General features: G+C 40.6%; 1 protein-coding gene across 7 annotated transcripts in view; it reads right to left on the bottom strand.

The window, feature by feature from the left end:
* mtmr4 (myotubularin related protein 4) overlaps positions 1 to 22,231 on the bottom strand; it is a 226,069-nt gene that overhangs the window by 83,760 nt on the left and 120,078 nt on the right. For all 7 annotated transcript variants that reach the window (XM_039756820.1, XM_039756817.1, XM_039756819.1 and 4 more), the window contains 2 exons: positions 19,519 to 19,601; positions 10,291 to 10,457 (listed from right to left, as the gene is read on the bottom strand). In XM_039756820.1, the coding sequence (XP_039612754.1) occupies positions 10,291 to 10,457; positions 19,519 to 19,601 (250 nt within the window). The remainder of the gene's footprint in view (positions 1 to 10,290; positions 10,458 to 19,518; positions 19,602 to 22,231) is intronic.

Genomic DNA, 22,231 nt, shown 5'->3' with positions numbered 1-22,231 from the left:
ACTATCTTCACGTATTCCATCTCGGCAAACCTTTAATTAATTAATTAATTAATTAATATTTCTTAAATGAATTATGCAAAACTAGCTACTTTATTCCAACTTGCACATGATTTGTCACTCAACATGAGCGTACTTGGTGGTACTGATTTTCCTATCTAAGCAACTATACAGTAAATGAATTGCTTCACGCCTACTTTAACCATATCTTCATATCGTTTATGCAAAATCTTTGCTATTTCTATACATTATGATATGTCACTCTGCTGATTCATGTAAGTACTTCCTAAATAAAAAGCAAAAAAACAGTTTCTGATAAATTTACTCATTTTCTACTCCTTTCACTGTTACAGGGTACTTGAACATTCATGTTAAACCCAATACCTCACTCATCCGTTTCTTAATCTCTATATTCCCCATTCACCACTCCATCAAACTTCTACATAGCTTAGATTTTTAATTTTTTTTTTTTTACTATTCATTTTCCTGGTCACTCTTTCTCTGATGTCACTCCTTACAGTACTGTGTTCTTCTGACAGCCTTTTATTGCTTGAATTTTTCTACCATAGTCCTCACCTTATACTTTTCATATTACCTAGTCACTTGTACAATTTACAAATTTCATTATCATCTGTTCAGCTCGATTTTTTGTTTTTCCTACAGGAATCTGAGGTGCCAAAGCTCAGGAAAAAGACCTGCCTCCATGAAAAGTTGTTTCAATCAAATCACTGCATCAAACATTTTTCACATCGCCATTTAATATTCAGAATAGAATCCTTGCAACCTCTTTCTTAATCTTTACATTTCTGCTGCTCCTTAGCCACCATTCACCTCTTTTCCAAAAGTTTTGCTTTCTCATTTTTCCCCCAAAGGTTTCTGGTACAAATTAGAAACATCTTTCAGCTTTATTGCTGACTAAATTCAAGTGCTGCAGTGCTGCTAATGCATTTGATGCAGATTTCCTCAATTTGCACATGAACTTGATGTTAGCACATTGTTCAGACTCTGACACTGCGCTGAATGACTGAGTATGCACATGTCTAACTGAAATGGTAATAAAACAATACTACACGCCGAAACCAATCCACACATATAACTGTTTTACAGACATGCTGTACTCCCCTCCACAACAATGTGTATGTAATCTCTCACTCTCCCACTATATCAGTATTCCGGGATCTTTTTGACTACCCTTCATATAATGTTCACCACACTATATTGTTTTACAGAATTAAAAAAAAATACATCAATTAGACTCAAATAAATTATAGGTGTCAAACTCTTCAGGTTATTTTTGCAAAAATTCTAAACTGAAATAAACAATAAACAGTAACTTGCTATTTTACATCAATTTCTGGCACTCCATTTAGAGTATAATAATTTGTGAACTAAAATAAAACTATAGTGGTACAGGTGTAATATTTGTACATATAGTGTCCCTATTGTATTTTACTTATAATTGAGGATTTTGAACAACTGCCAGTTACAGACCATTCAGCATAACAAATCTCAGCTTTTAAAAGGTGTTAACACTGTATAATATAGACACAAATTTTTACTTTTGCTTTCTAAAATGTTCCCTGGATCTATTCCTTTTCACATTCCTTAAGAATACTTCTGAATTAAAAATGTATATGTACATGAAGGATAGACTAAATGCTAGCTTAGTATATTGTTTATAAGGGAATGTAATGTTCCGAACTTTAGAAGTAGCATGAGAGACATTTTCACTGTGCATCACTTTTCTTGTTTATGGAATTCTGTTGAATTGACTGTCCAGATTAAGATAAACCATGCAAATGGAAAAAATAAGCATTGTGGTTTGGAGGTACTTTAACCATAAGGTAGCACTGGGTAGGGGTTGGGTAATATAATCTATGCAGACCTGGAGCATGAATACAAAATATTTAATAACACCACACAACAAAACATTTTTTTTATCATCATGATCCCTTTTAGCAATTTTAGGTCACATTATATTTTAATCATATTTCTTAGGAATGAACTATATTGATTTGATTTTAAAATGATAATGTTTACTATAAAAGCATGCCATTTTAACAAAGAAAATGTATGCTATATGTGTAATGCTTTTGAAAGATATAAACATTTTAGTATTATTTAGCATCTAGTGCTTCTGAGCATACCTTTGGTAAATTTTACCGTGAAATTAAGTGTAAGATTTAATGTCAAAAGTCAAAGCGAACTTTATTGTCATCTCAACCATATACAAGTATACAGATAGACGAAATTGCGAAGCTCAGGGTCCACAGTGTAACAACATGAAGTGCAAATAATAAATTAAAAATATAATAAAAATTTAATATTAAAACACAAACAAGTGTGGTGTTATGGGTCCACAGCTCGTGGAGAAAAGGCCATTGATTTTAAATAAATAATCACCGCACCCGAGGCGGCTTCGTGAGGGGGCGTTGTTGTAGCAGCGCGGGGCAGTCGTCGATGTGGGCGTTTCTCACCGTGTGCACAGGTGAGGAACTGCCCACATTCGTGATTGCTCCCGTGACTAATGCTGCAGCTGTGATGGCCCCTCACGTTTTTAAAAAGAAGCGCGAGTCGGTTGTGGGGTAGTGTAAGAAACGATCGGGGAGAGAGAATCGATTAGAGGGTAAGAAACGATCGGGAAGAAAGAAACGTTCGGGAAGAGAAAAGAAACGTTCAGAGAGAAAGAAACGATCGGAGAGAGAAAGGAAAGGAGAGGACGGAGGTTACCGGAGCAGGAGAGGAAGCAGGTCGGTGAGAGGAGAGAGCCGCAAGAGCGAGCGGACGCGGCGAATGAGCCGTGGACAGCTGCATGGAAGCTGGGTGTTAGGCCGACACCCACGTGTTTGTGTAGATGTCGCCCCGCTGAGCGAGCAGGTAGCGGAGTGACCAAGGTGAAAGCGACGAGCCGCAGAAGGCCGCAGAAAGGCAGCGGAAGTCGGGAGGCTTGGAGTGGCAGTCCTTGGTGTGAGCGTCCTGGAGACCAAGGAGTCCAAGTCTCGAGGCTGGGATGAGAGCCAAACCGAAGCCAGGGATCGGGAGGTCTCCAGTCTTGCGTGTGTTTGAGGAGGGCAGCTGTAGAGAGCGCCTTGCCTGCTGCTTGGCCCATACGGGATAAGCAGGTGAGACGCTAACAAAAAGAACACCGGATTTGTTTGTTGTTGGTTTTAAAACTGCTTCCAAGAGAAGATTTTAACCTCCGATTTTTAAGGATGTGTTTTTTCTATTTATTGGTTTTACTCCACGCTCTTTTATGGATTATTTATTTAATGAATTTGAAACTGCACTATTTATGGAACACTGTTTTTTTGTTGACTGTTTTAATAAAAGCACTTTTGTACTTTCAACCATCCCCTTGCTCAGATGCTCAATTTGCCTCCATTGACTGGCTCACTCGGTTTCATTATCGACGGTGTTGGGTTCAAGGGTTCCCAAACAGCCATGGGAGCGTGGAGCCAGAACCCACATCGCCACATTTGGTGGCAGCGGTGGGATATCCCCAGCGGTGGGATGAGCTAGCAGTGGAGGCCAGAAGAGGAGACAGAGCAGCAAGTGGGATTGGTAACTGACTTTGAAGAACCCACGCACCAAGCCGGAGGAGGACATTTTTAAGGACTGAGCTTTTAAGTACATTTATTTATTGCTGTCGTTTTTATTTGTCTTTAAAGTTCATATTCTTTTAATGTCCTGTTTTATGAAGGGGGCTTGGGTTGGTTTGTTTTAGTGGGATTGTTTTAGTGCTTTTATTGTTTTAGTGCAGTGTAGAGTGGCCGAGCTGTGGACCTGAGCTCCAGTTGCATTGGGTTGGCAGTGGAGTGGAGCCTTCCCATGCAACTGGAGTTTTATGGGGGGTGGAATGTGGTGTTATGGGTCCACAGCTCGTGGAGAAAAGGCCATTGATTTTAAATAAATAATCATCGCACCAGGCGGCTTCGTGAGGGGGCGTTGTTGTAGCGAGCGCTGGGCGTGCGCCGATGTGGGCGCTTTCTCACCGTGTGCACAGGTGAGGAACTGCCCACATTCGTGATTGCTCCCGTGGCTAATGCTGCAGCTGTGATGGCCCCTCACGCTTTAAAAAGAAGCGAGTCGGTTGTGGGGTAGTGTAAGAAACGATCGGGAAGAAAAAAGAAACGTTCGGGAAGAGAGAGAATCGATCGGAGAGAGAAAGGAAAGGAGAGGACGGAGGTTACAGGGAGCGTGGAAGCAAGCGGTGCAGGAGAGAGACGGACACGCGGAGCGTGTGGTGAGCGCGCGATCGAGCGCCGTGGGCAGCTGCGAGGAAGCTGGGTGTTAGGCCGACACCCAGGTGTTTGTGTAGATGTTGCTCCCGCTGAGCGATCTGGTAGCGGGAGTAACAAGGTGAAAGCGACGAGCCGCAGAAGGCCGCGGAAAGGCAGCGGAAGTCGGGAGGCTTGGTGGTGGAGTCCCCAATATGAGCGACCTGGCTATTGGGGTAATCAAGTCTCGGGACTGGGATGAGTGCCATACCGAGCCAGGGATCGGGAGGTCTCCAGTCTCGAAGTGTGATGTAGGAGGGCAGTTGCAGAGAGCGTCTTGCCTGCTGCTAAGCCCGTACGGGATAAGCAGGTGAGACGCATACAGAAAAGCACCGGATTTGTTTTTTGTTTTAAAGACTGCTTCCAGGAGAAGATTTTAACCTTCGTTTTTAAAGGATTGTTGTGTTTATTTATTGGTTTTACCCCACGTTCGTTTTATGGATTATTTATTTAATGAATTTGGAAGAACTGCACTATTTATGAACACTGTTTTTGTTGACTGTTTTAATAAAAGCACTTTTGTACTTTCAACCATCCCCTTGCTCAGATGCTCAATTTGCCTCCATTGACTGGCTCACTCGGTTTCATTATCGACGGTGTTGGGTTCAAGGGTTCCCAAACAGCCATGGGAGCGTGGAGCCAGAACCCACATCGTCACATTTGGTGGCAGCGGTGGGATATCCCCAGCGTGGGGATGAGCTAGCGTGGAGGCCAGAAGAGGTGACAGAGCAGCAAGTGGGATTGGTAACTGACTTTGAAGAACCCACGTACCCAAGCCGGAGGAGGACATTTTTAAGGACTGAGCTTTTTAAGTACATTTATTTATTGCTGGTTTTTATCTGTCTTTTAAAGTTCTTATTCTTTTAATGTCCTGGTTTTATGAAGGGGGCTTGGGTTGGTTTGTTTTAGTGGGATTGTTTTAGTGCTTTTATTGTTTTAGTGCAGTGTAGAGTGGCCGAGCTGTGGACCTGAGCTCCAGTTGCATTGGGTTGGCAGTGGAGTGGAGCCTTCCCATGCAACTGGAGTTTTATGGGGGGTGGAATGTGGTGTTATGGGTCCACAGCTCGTGGAGAAAAGGCCATTGATTTTAAATAAATAATCACCGCACCCGAGGCGGCTTCGTGAGGGGGGCGTTGTTAGCGAGCCGCGGGCAGTCGTCGATGTGGGCGTTTCTCACCGTGTGCACAGGTGAGGAACTGCCCACATTCGTGATTGCTCCCGTGACTAATGCTGCAGCTGTGATGGCCCCTCACGTTTTTAAAAAGAAGCGCGAGTCGGTTGTGGGGTAGTGTAAGAAACGATCGGGAAGAAAAAAGAAACGTTCGGGAAGAGAGAGAATCGATCGGAGAGAGAAAGGAAAGGAGAGGACGGAGGTTACAGGGAGCGTGGAAGCAAGCGGTGCAGGAGAGAGACGGACACGCGGAGCGTGTGGTGAGCGCGCGATCGAGCGCTCGTGGACAGCTGCATGGAAGCTGGGTGTTAGGCCGACACCCACGTGTTTGTGTAGATGTCGCTCCCGCTGAGCGATCTGGTAGCGGGAGTAACAAGGTGAAAGCGACGAGCCGCAGAAGGCCGCGGAAAGGCAGCGGAAGTCGGGAGGCTTGGTGGTGGAGTCCCCAATATGAGCGACCTGGCTATTGGGGTAATCAAGTCTCGGGGACTGGGATGAGTGCCATACCGGAGCCAGGGATCGGGAGGTCTCCAGTCTCGAGCGTGTGATGTAGGAGGGCAGCTGCAGAGAGCGTCTTGCCTGCTGCTAAGCCCGTACGGGATAAGCAGGTGAGACGCATACAGAAAAGCACCGGATTTGTTTTTTTGTTTTAAAGACTGCTTCCAGGAGAAGATTTTAACCTTCGTTTTTAAAGGATTGTTGTGTTTATTTATTGGTTTTACCCCACGTTCGCTTTTATGGATTATTTATTTAATGAATTTGGAAGAACTGCACTATTTATGAACACTGTTTTTGTTGACTGTTTTAATAAAAGCACTTTTGTACTTTCAACCATCCCCTTGCTCAGATGCTCAATTTGCCTCCATTGACTGGCTCACTCGGTTTCATTATCGACGGTGTTGGGTTCAAGGGTTCCCAAACAGCCATGGGAGCGTGGAGCCAGAACCCACATCGTCACATTTGGTGGCAGCGGTGGGATATCCCCAGCGGTGGGATGAGCTAGCGGTGGAGGCCAGAAGAGGTGACAGAGCAGCAAGTGGGATTGGTAACTGACTTTGAAGAACCCACGCACTAAGCCGGAGGAGGACATTTTTAAGGACTGAGCTTTTAAGTACATTTATTTATTGCTGGTTTTTATCTGTCTTTTAAAGTTCTTATTCTTTTAATGTCCTGGTTTTATGAAGGGGGCTTGGGTTGGTTTGTTTTAGTGGGATTGTTTTAGTGCTTTTATTGTTTTAGTGCAGTGTAGAGTGGCCGAGCTGTGGACCTGAGCTCCAGTTGCATTGGGTTGGCAGTGGAGTGGAGCCTTCCCATGCAACTGGAGTTTTATGGGGGGTGGAATGTGGTGTTATGGGTCCACAGCTCGTGGAGAAAAGGCCATTGATTTTAAATAAATAATCACCGCACCCGAGGCGGCTTCGAGGGGGCGTTGTTGTAGCGAGCAGCGGGCAGTCGTCGATGTGGGCGTTTCTCACCGTGTGCACAGGTGAGGAACTGCCCACATTTGTGATTGCTCCCGTGACTAATGCTGCAGCTGTGATGGCCCCTCACGTTTTTAAAAAGAAGCGCGAGTCGGTTGTGGGGTAGTGTAAGAAACGATCGGGGAGAGAGAATCGATTAGAGGGTAAGAAACGATCGGGAAGAAAGAAACGTTCGGGAAGAGAAAAGAAACGTTCAGAGAGAAAGAAACGATCGGAGAGAGAAAGGAAAGGAGAGGACGGAGGTTACCGGGAGCAGGAGAGGAAGCAGGTCGGTGAGAGGGAGAGAGCCGCAAGAGCGAAGCGGACGTGCGGCGAATGAGCCGTGGACAGCTGCATGGAAGCTGGGTGTTAGGCCGACACCCACGTGTTTGTGTAGATGTCGCTCCCGCTGAGCGAGCAGGTAGCGGGAGTGACCAAGGTGAAAGCGACGAGCCGCAGAAGGCCGCAGAAAGGCAGCGGAAGTCGGGAGGCTTGGAGTGGCAGTCCTTGGTGTGAGCGTCCTGGAGACCAAGGAGTCCAAGTCTCGAGGCTGGGATGAGAGCCAAACCGAAGCCAGGGATCGGGAGGTCTCCAGTCTTGCGTGTGTTTGAGGAGGGCAGCTGTAGAGAGCGTCTTGCCTGCTGCTTGGCCCATACGGGATAAGCAGGTGAGACGCTAACAAAAGAACACCGGATTTGTTTGTTGTTGGTTTTAAAACTGCTTCCAAGAGAAGATTTTAACCTCCGATTTTTAAGGATGTGTTTTTTCTATTTATTGGTTTTACTCCACGTTCTTTTTATGGATTATTTATTTAATGAATTTGAAACTGCACTATTTATGGAACACTGTTTTTGTTGACTGTTTTAATAAAAGCACTTTTGTACTTTCAACCATCCCCTTGCTCAGATGCTCAATTTGCCTCCATTGACTGGCTCACTCGGTTTCATTATCGACGGTGTTGGGTTCAAGGGTTCCCAAACAGCCATGGGAGCGTGGAGCCAGAACCCACATCGTCACAACAAGACATTGTGCAAACACTAGACAAAGAATTAGCAGCAATATGAACATTGATGCAATGTACGGTATTTGCAATCTAGATACATAAATATAGTCAATAGATATGTAATATAATAAATAAATAATAGATATAGATAATACAGAAGTTATCAGTGTATGATAATAGTTGTTTAAGACATGTATAAACAATGATAGGTCAGAATGTTTCACAGCAGAAGGATATCAAGAGTGTCAAAATACTTAAAGGTCAGTTTAAGATTTTCAGTTATTTTCTACATGCACAATAGTCTTTGCAGGAGGTGCTTGACGCAGTGTGGAAGATCCCGGGGGCAGCATGATGTTAAGGAGTATGACAGCTTGGGGGTAAAAACTATCCTGCAGCCTGGCAGATTTGGCTTTGATGCTGCGGTATCTTCTCTTGGATGGCAGAATTGTGAAAAATCCATGTGAGGGGTTTAAGGGGTCCTGCACAATGCTGCAGGCCTTACGGACACTGTGTTTGTAAAATATGTCCTGTAGTGAAAGGAGAGGCACCCCAATAATGTTCTCTGCTGTCTTCACTATCCTTTGCAGGTGCTTGCGATCGGATATGTTGCAGTTGCCATACCAGACAGTGATGCAGCTGGTCAGAACACTCTCAATGATGCCTCTGTAATTGCTAAGAGACAAAAGAGGGTTAAGTGGCACACATGGCCTCTTCCTTTCTGAGTAGGGCTTCTGGAAGATCCCCACTAAATGAGCACCCCTGTCACTCCTGCTGTCTCAAAAGACTTTTGTTACTACAGTTTAAGCATTGATCGCCTTTGTAAATGGGTCATTTGCTCACTATTTGCCCTAGACAAAAACTGAATATAACCTTTTATGTTCATCATAAAATTAGCATTCAGAAAAAATAATTTTTTATACAATCATCCATTCAGGAGTTACTGAGTAGCAAATTCAAAACTCTTGTTCTTTTTCAACACGATTAAATATTTAAAAATTCTCAAAAAGTCTTGCAAGTCAATATAAACATCTGAAACTGGTTTGACCGTGTTACAGAATTGTCTCTAATTCTTTAGAAGTAAAGATCACATCAATATGTTATATTCTGGAGACAAAGGTTAAAATGCACAATGGAAGAGTGAAAAAGACACTTTACTTTTATGTAGAAAATCACAATTTATTAGCCTATATAGAAAATTGAAATTAAAGTGGAAAAAATTATATAGTTTTAAAAAAGTAAAAACTGGTGTTTTTTGCATGATGCACGATCAGGCAGAGAGACAGAAATTCACTATTTTATATATACAGTATATAACTATAAGAATAGGACAGACTTTAAATGAAGTGGCATTCCTTCTGAGTAATTTTAAAATACCACACTATTAACCTATTGCTGCCATCTAGCAGATATGTAGTGTTATTAATATAGTATTATTTCATGAGATAACAGCACCTTTTTGTCATGTTGTTTCATTTTTTTTTTAAAATAATTTTTCTACTAGATGAGTAAGCATAAACAATCTAAAATTTTATTAGTCTATATTTAAAGTTAAATTACCAGAAAAAATGCTAACTTCTGTAGAAATAGGTTTATGGTGATTTTTGTACAATACTCTTAACAGACAGATATTTCAGATAGATAGATAATTACGCTTTCATATTCTTTATTTTTCACATAGCTAAGTAACAAATCTTCAATGATAGTGATCTGTCTCTTTGGTCAATTCTATCCTCTTTGTTGGAGGAACACAAATGAGTTTATTTATCTAACACTTCTAGGACACCACCCTAATGATTTCAACACAAAATTTATAACCTGTAGTTTAGGTCACAAAAAAGTAACTCTATGGAGAGTGGGATGATATTCATAACATTCAAAGATGCACTAATTTTAAAGGTGCCACTCAATCTGACAGATTATGTTTGTACTTTAGCTGGAAACCAAGAGTTCCTGGAGTCAACAAAAAAACGCCATGTAGAAAGTACCTCAGCCCTGACTCGCACTGACACCAAATAGTGACACATCTACATGCATCTTCAACTTTTTACTTACAATATTAGCAAGCTTCTAAAACAAAACACTCTATTGTCAAATAAACCCATGATAATGAAATAGTGATTCCATTATGCTGAAAACCATTTACCCATTAACTGTAAAACTCTTTTAATCCTTTCACCATTGATGGTATACATCATTTATGTAAAACACTATGAAGATTTAAAATAAGAAACGAATAGTTATACCACTCTTAGTCTTAGTTTCTTGTTGGCTTCACTGTACATTTAGAAATAAAAGACTTTCTCAATTACAAAGCAGAAATTTAATAATTTAGGCAATGACCTCCTCCTCAAATACACATTAAAATGGAATAACAGCACTTGCCTGGGCGACAAAGATGGACATGTTGATCTTCATCATCAGCACAGACACCAAGACACCAAGCATGGTAAGCAAAGGCAAAGAGGTCTTCTATTCTTGCTGGATAATGAGTAGCTCGATTCAGCTTCTTAAGCCACTCCTGGCACTGCTTAAATGTAGGAAAATGGCACCTGAATAAAACAAGCAACTAATTATGAACTGTACTTATCTAGCAAAATAGCAGTTGGATGGAGTTTGATTTGTTGAAGCTAACATAAATAAACCATTAATAGAAATGTGCAATATACAGATAACAGTAGTAATCATTTACAACAGACAACACCCAACAAAACTGACCAGTAAAAGATCTATGCTAGTGCATGTGATGACTTGTGAGTAAGTACCATTATAAACGCCTAGTAGTCTTAGGACTGACAGACCTAATCTATTTACAGTTTTGTCACTTTTAATAAAATAGTGAACTTTTCATAAAATAGGTTTGTAAATCAGCTTTTAAAATGTTAAATTTCATGAAGTAACAATTTAGTACTAATTGAGAAATAGCATTGAGTAGTACAAGTTATACTTGTAGATACACATCAAAATGATAACATTTAAGCACCCTTTTTTCAGAATACAGTATACAGTGGTGTGAAAAACTATTTGCCCCCTTCCTGATTTCTTATTCTTTTGCATGTTTGTCACACAAAATGTTTCTGATCATCAAAAACATTTAACCATTAGTCAAATATAACACAAGTAAACACAAAATGCAGTTTTTAAATGATGGCTTTTATTATTTTGGGAGAAAAAAAATCCAAACCTACATGGCCCTGTGTGAAAAAGTAATTTGCCCCCTTGTTAAAAAAATAACCTAACTGTGGTGTATCACACCTGAGTTAAATTTCCGTAGCCACCCCCAGGTCTGATTACTGCCACACGTGTTTCAATCAAGAAATCACTTAAATAGGAGCTGCCTGACACAGAGAAGTAGACCAAAAGCACCTCAAAAGCTAGACATCATGCCAAGATCCAAAGAAATTCAGGAACAAATGAGAACAGAAGTAATTGAGATCTATCAGTCTGGTAAAGGTTATAAAGCCATTTCTAAAGCTTTGGGACTCCAGCGAACCACAGTGAGAGCCATTACCCACAAATGGCAAAAACATGGAACAGTGGTGAACCTTCCCAGGAGTGGCCGGCCGACCAAAATTACCCCAAGAGCGCAGAGACGACTCATCCGAGAGGTCACAAAAGACCCCAGGACAACGTCTAAAGAACTGCAGGCCTCACTTGCCTCAATTAAGGTCAGTGTTCACGACTTTACCATAAGAAAGAGACTGGGCAAAAACGGCCTGCATGGCAGATTTCCAAGACGCAAACCACTGTTAAGCAAAAAGAACATTAGGGCTTATCTCAATTTTGCTAAGAAACATCTCAATGATTGCCAAGACTTTTGGGAAAATACCTTGTGGACTGATGAGACAAAAGTTGAACTTTTTGGAAGGCAAATGTCCCGTTACATCTAGCGTAAAAGGAACACAGCATTTCAGAAAAGAACATCATACCAACAGTAAAATATGGTGGTGGTAGTGTGATGGTCTGGGGTTGTTTTGCTGCTTCAGGACCTGGAAGGCTTGCTGTGATAGATGGAACCATGAATTCTACTGTCTAAAAAAAATCCTGAAGGAGAATGTCCGTACATCTGTTCGTCAATTCAAGCTGAAGCGATCTTGGGTGCTGCAACAGGACAATGACCCAAAACACACCAGCAAATCCACCTCTGAATGACTGAAGAAAAACAAAATGAAGACTTTGGAGTGGCCTAGTCAAAGTCCTGACCTGAATCCAATTGAGATGCTATGGCATGACCTTAAAAAGGCGGTTCATGCTAGAAAACCCTCAAATAAAGCTGAATTACAACAATTCTGCAAAGATGAGTGGGCCAAAATTCCTCCAGAGCACTGTAAAAGACTCATTGCAAGTTATCGCAAACGCTTGATTGCAGTTATTGCTGCTAAGGGTGGCCCAACCAGTTATTAGGTTCAGGGGCAATTACTTTTTCACACAGGGCCATGTAGGTTTGGATTTTTTCTCCTAAATAATAAAACCATCATTTAAAACTGCATTTTGTGTTTATTTGTGTTATATTTGACTAATGGTTAAATGTGTTTGATGATCAGAAACATTTTGTGTGACAAACATGCAAAAGAATAAGAAATCAGGAAGGGGCAAATAGTTTTTCACACCACTGTATATCATATATATATATATATATATATATATATATATATATATATAAAAAAGACATGCTATTAACAATGATATGCTTACAGCTCATTCATCACCATTACTTTTAGGTACATTTTTTTTTTCAACATGCAACATGCCACTGCAATCCAGGATCATGATTAAAGAGTGTAACTACCTTAGAGCAAAACTTGTTTTTCTTACCTTAAATAACTACTTTACTAGGGATGCTCCGAATGATTGGGTGCCGATCCAATTTCGGCCTCTTTTCAGTTAAAAAAACTTAAATCGGTGATCAATATACTGGCCAATCACAAAATCTGATCTTTTCAGTCTCTGCTTTTCTAAGATTTATGGTAATTTAGTTGCAGTGCTCCTTTACACATGATATTACAATATTTTAGCCAGGCTCATTTCTAATTTTTTTTTTGCATTAAACTTCCTGTAGTATAAACAAAGGTCAGGCAAGGCTTGTTTTATCAGAAAGCTTAACCTTTACATTAAAGAAAGTGGAGTAATAAATGAAGAAAATGAAGACGAATCCAGAAATGGCAAGAAAAACTACTTTAATGAATTCAGACCTTTTTATTTTGTCCTTTAAATTAAACCAGACGCCATTTCAGTTTAGACAGCAAGATTGTTTCAAGTGCAGCAGCTTACATTTTTAATTGGAAAAAGAAGAGATTAAGAAGAATATGAAATTACTGCTTAGTAAACAATTGGCATGTTAGCTTAACAGCAAAATGCATCTTTTACTTATAAACCTGTTAAGCATGTTAGTCTTATGTCTTCTTGATAAACAACTTATGAACATTTTATACACTGTGGTGTTTTTAAAGTTTTGTACTGTGTTTATTTATTTGTGTGTCATACAGTATACATTTTGGTTAAGAAAAAAGTACTACATAGTTAATAAGGTAGTCAATATTGTAAAATACACCTCAAGAATTACAAAAGTACAGCTGATACTCTGGGGGAAAAAACAAAACATACCTTTATAAATATAATAAATATTTTCACAGCAAGTGAATGTAATTAATGATGAAAACCTATTAAAACCTATAAGTACATGCACATTTATATTTAAGCATCATTTAATTGCCAATATAAATTCATTTTTAGTGTGAGAATATAAATTAATTTTTTTGTTGGAAAAATTGTGAAAACTACTTTTTATTTAATTAAGCCTTGCTTAAGGCAGGTAACATCACTGACAAAATATGACATCTTGTAATAATAAATAGGATTTTATTTTCTTTTATGGCATGTGTTATGAATACATATTTTGTATATATTTTATTAGTTAATGTATTTAACAGAAACTACTTATTTTAGTATTTTTATGGTCACTGAATAATAAGCATACAGAATTAAATTTTGTTACTAAATAATAAACAGCTAACACCTGTGGTCTAAAATTATAAAAATACCAAAGGTTACACTTTAATATAGATCACAAGGCTTCTATGCATCTGCTTATGCAGGAGCTTAGTGCAATTTTTTTTTTTTTTTAACGAAAAACTGAATCAGACGATCAAGTAACATGAAATTGATGATCAGAATCGGCCTTAAAAAAACCTGATTGGAGCATCCCTATACCTTACCTAGAAAAGTCATTCTTCCTTACCTCAAAAATCTCAGAACTCATTTGTCAAAACCTAGCAGCATAAATTAAATACCGAATATTCATTCTAGTGATGAGACAGAAAAGTCATATCAGCCTTAGATTTATGACTTTAATAAGCTCCAATATCCTACTTATATCAATGATGAAGTTTACTGCAGTTATTTTAAAGTTGCAACAAAGACAACTATTTAAATATTTTTTCCCTGGTCTCTCTCACACACACACACCCAGCCATACACATTAAATACTACACAAATCATGCATCACTTTAGTTTGTCAGTTAACACTAGCATGATACAAAAAGATTAACACAATAGCTCATCTACAACAACATTTTCTATAGATAGATAGATATTTTATTAATACCAAGGGGAAATTCACATAATCCAGCAGCAGTATACTGATACAAAAAAAAAAATATAGAAACAGGATATGTAGCACAGGTGATAAGTCATAGAAAAAAAATCATTGGAGAACAGTTATTATACTGTAAATGGAGTATTTGAACAATATAAATCTCTCTCCATCAATACATCACAAATTATTCAATAAATCTGTGATAACTTGACAAAAGCCTTAAAAGTAGCAGTGTACAACTATAATACTGCATTCTTTTTTTAACAATAATCACTTTGTTATTGTTCTTACTGCCATTCATTTATTCATTCATTTTCAGAACACACTTATTCCAGTTCTGAGTCATGTGGAAAAAGACCCCTTCAAAATACAAGCAAGTCTTGCACAAGAAACTGGGGCATAATGGGATCATGGGTCCATGCGGTGCTTAAAGGGTTATAGTACCACAGATCAGTTCTTTGTGTAGTTTCAGCTATGACAAAGAATTAATGGGATCTCTTAATTACTCATTTAATATCAAAACTTTCACAATAGCATCAAAATACTAACTGTGAATATGGTGGACATATACAGGTAGATCTTTGTTTATATTAAAAACCTGAAAAACATTGAACATTTAAATGTGACGCATGTGTACGCACCCACAGCCCCTCCCCCACTTCTCCCAGAATTTGGCATAATTGAATATGCAAGTCAATATAAATAGCCCCTTAACTTCAATGGTTTGTTAAAAGACAATGGCAAAATCATGTGGGGGAAGGGGAAAAATGCAAAATAGAGGGCCTGCTAATTGAAGTGGAGGCATGGTAAAATATACTATTCAGTGTTGTAAGCAGTGTCACAAGCAATAAAGGAAAAATGAAGTGGCACAGTATTGTGGAGGCACTCAAAAGCTCAGGTTCAGAAAGTTGCACAGTACCCACAATACAAAAAGAAGTGGTCAGTTATTAAAGTCATTGTGAAAAGACGAGTCGCAGCCCATCGTCTGAATGTCAACACCACTGGAGGAGATAACGAAATTCTGGGGCTCACACCGTTTCAGCTGTGAGTTGCTGCAATAATTGGCGAGACACTTATAATCTGCATTTTACCAGCAGGAGAAGGAGATCTGACATCACCGAGGGTGAAGGTGAGTTTTAATTTTATATCGTTTACCATTAGCCATACAGTGGAACCTCATTTTATGAACGTCTCAGTACACGTACAACTCAGTTTACAACCAAAAAGCTTGCCAAACATTTGCCTCGGTTCACGACCACATACGAGGTATATGAACAAGCCAGTTTCCCTTTCGGTTTGTGTGCGCTGATGATTTCCGCACGTGTTGCATTGTTCTCAGTCAGATGTGCGTGCTTGCTTTCACTGTGAACTCTTTGTGCTCTATTTCATTTCCCTTTCTGGTTCGTACGCTCCAATTACTGTATTTAAGCATGTGTTCAGCCTCTCCCTGTTCATTGTTCTCAGTCAGACGTGCGTGCTTTACCTGTGAACTATTTGTGCTCTACAGTATTTTGTGTACTTTTGCAGTTAACCATGGCTTCTAAGCACTGTATCCTCCTCTCCACCCAGTTCCTCCTCACTTCATGCCCGAACTCGACTCATGCAAGGTTAGTTTTATTGGTGGTTTATGATTAGTTTTTGTATTACAGATTTTTCAAATGTTCATTTTTCGGTTCGTAGCATGAATTGTTGCGGTGTTACGTTTCTTGGTGGTTTATTAAGTTACGGATTTTTCAAATGTTCCTTTTTTTTCCCCCCTGTGCTTAAAACTCATTAAAAAAAAGTGTTTACAGCGATCGGGTCGTAAGGCTATAGCGCAAACTCTTGCAATGTTAGTTTTCTCTGTTGTTCAAGGTTTTGTCAGTGTTATTCAATGTTTTTACATTTAGTTTACTATTACGATGTGCATTCTATGGTGTAATTAACTATATTTGTGCTTAAAAATGTTTAAAAAAATATATATATTTACATACAGTTCGTATGGTCTGGAACGGATTAATTGTATTTACATACAATCCTATGGGGGAAATTGCTTCGTTCACGACCAAATCGGTTTACGACCAGAGTTTTGGAACGAATTATGGTCGTAAACCAAGGTTCCACTGTACTTATGTAAATAATTTGCATGTTTAATAAGACAAGCAAGCAGGCAGCAGATGCGGAATTAATGTTTATTCTGTTCCAGACATTATTACAGAAGCCGATCACTATGCCGGGGATGCGACTCCAGACAATGATGATGATGGTGCTGCTGCCGAGCAAACACTCCTGCCTCGGGAACCGCTAGGCAACCATCTGGCCATGTACTGTAAGATGATGTTCTAGAATCACAAAATGCATTAGTGGATGCTGTAAGAGATGTAGCCAATGAACTATGGAATATAAAGTCAGTACTATATAATATTAACCAGAAATTAAATGAATGGTTTCAGAAAAAAATAAATGCTGCATCTGCTTACCCATGTTTACAGTCTGCTAATTACATTCAATCAAAGATGTAATGCTGTCCAATTTGGCTGATCAGTTGGTTGGTCAGGTTCGTCATACTGCATCTCCTCGGGCATGGGTAAGCTATAACTTTGTGCCACATTATTCAGCATGCTACATGCTTGCACAATGTAATAAACTTTCTATGGACTATAGAGCAGCACTCTGGCAGTCTTATCCAGGCAGTGTCAACGGGCCTTAAGCTGCCCTGTTGTATATTCTACCACAACCCAAGCCAGAGAGTGGAGGTCATTATAACATCGCTCTTTATCAGACAGTGTGCTGGCATGCAGGGTCACATCTTCAGAGGGTATCCGCTGTAACCTAAGTAGTCTTTTTCTATGGTTACATCATACAAATAACATAATTTTGACCAAAGGGATAATATTAAATGTCTTATCTTACCGAGAAGCCAGAGGGTGGACAGAACTTGCAAAGGAACTGGTACAGCACAATTCTTTAAAGTCTGCCTTTGTAAAGCTGGTGCCAGTTCAGCACTCACCTCTAAGAGGATAAATAACTCTTGGAAATCTGAATCAACTTAGAAGACAGTCATCATTATGTGCCAAGAAATCAGTATGATCTCCAAATATGCACTCTTCTGATCCTTCCATTTGCAATGTCTTCTAACAACACTAAAGCAGACAGTCCGATTGTCTCATTATCAACGAGGGGCGAGCATCAGGCGATTGCACCTGCGACTGCTCCCCAGCATACAAAAGGGGAGCGCAAGGGAGAAAAAGGAGACGACAGAGAACGAAAAGTAGAAGTGCCATGAAAGCAGCAGCGGGTGTAGAGGCAGGTCGAGCTAGCCAGTCAGTGTGGGCACGGCAGCACCTTATATGAATTTCACTAAATCATATTCTATGGAATATTGCAATAGACTAAAGATATATATCACTTACTACAAGCAACCATCTTGTGACAAGCGCTAGAATCATATTGAACATTACAAAAATCCTAGGGATCAGCACTTTTTGTGCACATGCCATAGCACATAAGAAGCAGCACTGTTGCAACTAAGTAGTTTAATTATTAGAGAGGGGAAAACTGACACAACTTAATGCAAAGCATCAAAGGATGTTACAATGAACATGTAAGGTACACATAACATACTAAAAATGTGTTTATAAAGTGTGAAAATAAAAACATTATGACATGACATAGCAGAACATATGGGTTCAGGTACAATAAGTATGCCACCTTGTGTAATGTAGATACTGCATTACTATGGCTTTACAATGTATTACATAAAACAGCCAAAATGCAGTTATTGAACATTTTGTAAAAACAACTAAGTTTTAAAACTGTACTTTAATAGCCTAAAATCTATTTACACTCTCCCACCGTCATGATCCATCCTAAAAGGACAATGTTCTGCCAGACTTGCCTCATTCCTGCTGTTTAAAGTATTACTGCTGTCTCTCTTGCACTCGGTCTTTCTCTACAATCCACCAAGAACAGCCCCACAACTCCTGCATGACACTGCAATTTATTCTTTGTAATAAAGCCTCCACCGGTCTCTTTGAATGTTCCTGAGACTAACAGAATACATTGAGCTCTCTGTCCCTGTCTAACGGGTCACTATCACTAAAGTATTTAGCCACTCCCTGAAGAGTAGTCTATTGGCAACAAAGTGATGCTACTTTAAGAAGAATTAACAACGTATATGGAAAGCTTTAGTAAAAAAAAAATTAAATAAATAAATAAATAAAAAAGTGCTATTCAAATATTCATCTAATGAAGAGGTTTACAGCAGTTTAAAATCCATTGAGTACCATGTCACACAGAAGGTCACCTGGAATTTCCAGCCTCAAAACATTCACCATTAATCCGTGGCTATGTAATCTCTTTACAATCACCTTCTGTAAGTAAACTGTGATCAATTAGTCTTAAACTAATAATGACTTCACCAGTGTCAACATTATGAAAAACACTTGTTGGTCTTAGCATTTCCAATAAACAGTATATCATCAATTCATCTCATAATTGCACAATATGGTAAATGATCTTTTTTTTTTCTATGGTGTCTCCAAAATTAACTATCCCAGCTCTTAATTTCACATCTAAAGATGTTTGGTATCTTGCTTCCTACAATCATGGAAAAGTAATTAACAGGAAAGGTTAACCAATAGGAACAGATTCAGTCTGTATGTTGTTTTGATTGACAAGAGATAAAACGATCAAAAAAAGGGTATTTTGAAATAACTAGTGGTGACACTTGCCGAACCACACGGCAATGTGTCGTTCAAAATGCCCCAATGATAAAACATCTTAAAAACAAGACAATTTTAAAATAAAATTTGATAAAATGCAATACAGGGTAACTGCACAATTGAACCAAAGTTGATGACACTGTATTTCTTAAAAAGTAAAATGATTTACTATGCTTTTTTCACAATTTACTCACTAATCACCATACGTTTTCTATTTTATTATTTCAGAATTTTCATTGGATTTTTTTTTTATTTTATACCAATTAATTTTACAGTAACTTTAGAATTATTAAACTCTAGGTTTGCTTTTATTACCGTATAAGCTTGGAATCTTTACAAATGATATGCAGCTGGAACATATCCCGGCTCTCTACATTTTCAATCAACCTCAGTGGTACCTAGAGAGCATGCAAACAGAAGAAAATCAAATCAATACATTGACATACTGCAGCAATATAAAAAAGAACCAACAATTTTAAAATTGCATACTATACAAAAAAGAATTTGATGTGTGAGAGAGTATCATGAATGGAAACAAAGTGAATCCCTTGCTATTAAAAAAAAATTTAAAAATTATGGCAAGCATGGGCAGAAGAGATTAAAAAAAAAAAAAAAGACAACTAAAGTAAGTAAGTATCTTTGTAGCAAAATGATATAGTGTACCATTGGTGATCAGGGCTACGATAGGAGGTGCCATCAGTAAAATTCTTGATCGAGCTGAAGCTGGTCACTCAGAAACAAAAAAGGCACTCCTTGCCTTGTACAACACCACCAAGGGTAGTTTTATTTATTCAGATGTTGAGTATAAAAGTACATCCAGAAATATTTGTAAATACTCTGACACTGATGAAGTGCATACTGTACAGATGAAAAAAATAAAAATTAGGTTTACCCTTAATGCACTCAATTTGATATATATATACACCCCCGGTGAGAGGCGCCGAGCAGGTGTGGGCATACTTATTGCCCCCCGAATCGGAGACTGTGCATTGGAGTTTACCCCGGTGGACGAGAGGGTGGCCTCCCTCCGCCGGGTGGGGGAAGGGCCCTGACTGTTGTTTGTGCGTATGGCCAAACAGCAGTTTGGAGTATCCACCCTTTTTAGAGTCTCTGAAGGGGTTGCTAGAGGGCATACCTTCTGGGGATTCCCTCGTTTTGCTGGGAGACTTCAATGCTCACGGGCAATGACATTGAGACCTGGAAGGGCGTGATTGGGAGGAATGGCCCCCCCAATCTGAACCCAAGCGGTGTTTTGTTATTGGACTTCTGTGCTCATCATGGATTGTCCATAACGAACACCATGTTCAAGCATAAGGGTGTTCATATGTGCACTTGGCACCAGGACACTCTAGGCCTCAGGTCGATGATCGACTTTGTGGTCGTGTCGTCGGACTTGCGGCCATATGTCTTGGACACTCGGGTGAAGAGAGGGGCGGAGCTGTCAACTGATCACCACCTGGTGGTGAGTTGGCTTCGATGGTGGGGAAAATGCCGGTCAGACCTGGTAGGCCCAAACGTGTTGTGAGGGTCTGCTGGGAACGGCTGGCAGAGTCCCCTGTCAGAAGTAGCTTCAACTCCCACCTCCGGCAGAACTTCAACCACGTCTCGAGGGAGGTGGGGACATCGAGTCCCATGGGCCATGTTCCGTGCCTCTATTGTTGAGGCGGCTGACCGGAGCTGTGGCCACAAGGTGGTCGGTGCCTGTCGTGGCGGCAATCCCGAACCTTTGGTGGACACCGGCGTGAGGGATGCCGTCAAGCTGAAGAAGGAGTCCTATAGGAATTTTTGTCCTGTGGGTCTCTGGAGGCAGCTGATAGGTACCGCAGGCCAAGCGAACGCTGCTGCTTCGTTGTTGCTGAAGCAAAAACTCGGGCATGGGAGGAGTTTGGAGAGGCCATGGAGAACGACTTTCGGACGGCTTCGAGGAGATTCTGGTCCACCGTCCGGCGTCTCAGGAGGGGGAAGCAGTGCAGTGTCAACACCGTATATGGTGGGGATGGTGCGCTGCTGACCTCACTTCGACGTTGTGGGTCGGTGGGATGAGTACTTCGAAGACCTCCTCAATCCCACTAACATGCCTTCTAATGAGGAAGCAGAGCCTGGGGACTCTGAGGTGGGCTCTCCCATCTCTGGGACTGAAGTCACCGAGGTGGTCAAAAAACTCCTTGGTGGCAGGGCCCCAGGGGTGGATGAGATACCCCGAGTTCCTTAAGGCTCTGGATGTTGTAGGACTGTCTTGGTTGACACGTCTCTGCAACATCGCATGGACATCGGAGACAGTGCCTCTGGATTGGCAGACCGGGGTGGTGGTCCCCCTCTTTAAAAAGGGGGACCGGAGGGTGTGTTCCAACTATAGAGGGATCGCACACCTCAGCCTCCCTGGAAAAGTCTATTCGGGGGTTCTGGAGCCCGTTTCCAGTGAGAGTTGGACTCCACCAGGGCTGCCCTTTGTCACCGATTCTGTTCATAACTTTTATGGACAGAATTTCTAGGCGCAGCCAGGGTGTTGAAGGGGTCCGGTTTGGTGGACTCAGGATTGGGTCACTGCTTTGTGCAGATGATGTTGTCCTGTTTGCTTCATCAGGCCGGGATCTTCAGCTCTCTCTAGATCGGTTCGCAGCTGAGTGTGAAGCGGCTGGGATGAGAATCAGCACCTCCAAATCCGAGAGCATGGTCCTCAGCCGGAAATGGGTGGAGTGCCCTCTTAGGGTTGGGGGAGAGATCCTGCCCCAAGTGGAGGAGTTCAAGTATCTCGGGGTCTTGTTCACGAGTGAGGGAAGAATGGATCGTGAGATCGACAGGCGGATCGGTGCGGCATCCGCAGTGATGCGGGCTCTGCATCGGTCTGTCGTGGTCAAAAAGGAGCTGAGCCGTAAGGCAAAGCTCTCAATTTACCAGTCGATCTACGCTCCTACCCTCACCTATGGTCATGAGCTATGGGTAGTGACCGAAAGAACGAGATCGCGAATACAAGCGGCTGAAATGAGTTTCCTCCGCAGGGTGTCTGGGCTTTCCCTTAAAGATAGGG

Source organism: Polypterus senegalus, chromosome 6 (assembly GCF_016835505.1).
Source record: "Polypterus senegalus isolate Bchr_013 chromosome 6, ASM1683550v1, whole genome shotgun sequence".
NCBI lineage: Eukaryota > Metazoa > Chordata > Cladistia > Polypteriformes > Polypteridae > Polypterus > Polypterus senegalus.
The sequence above is the reverse complement of the archived record's forward strand: the minus strand, read 5'-3'. Positions and strand labels throughout refer to the sequence as shown.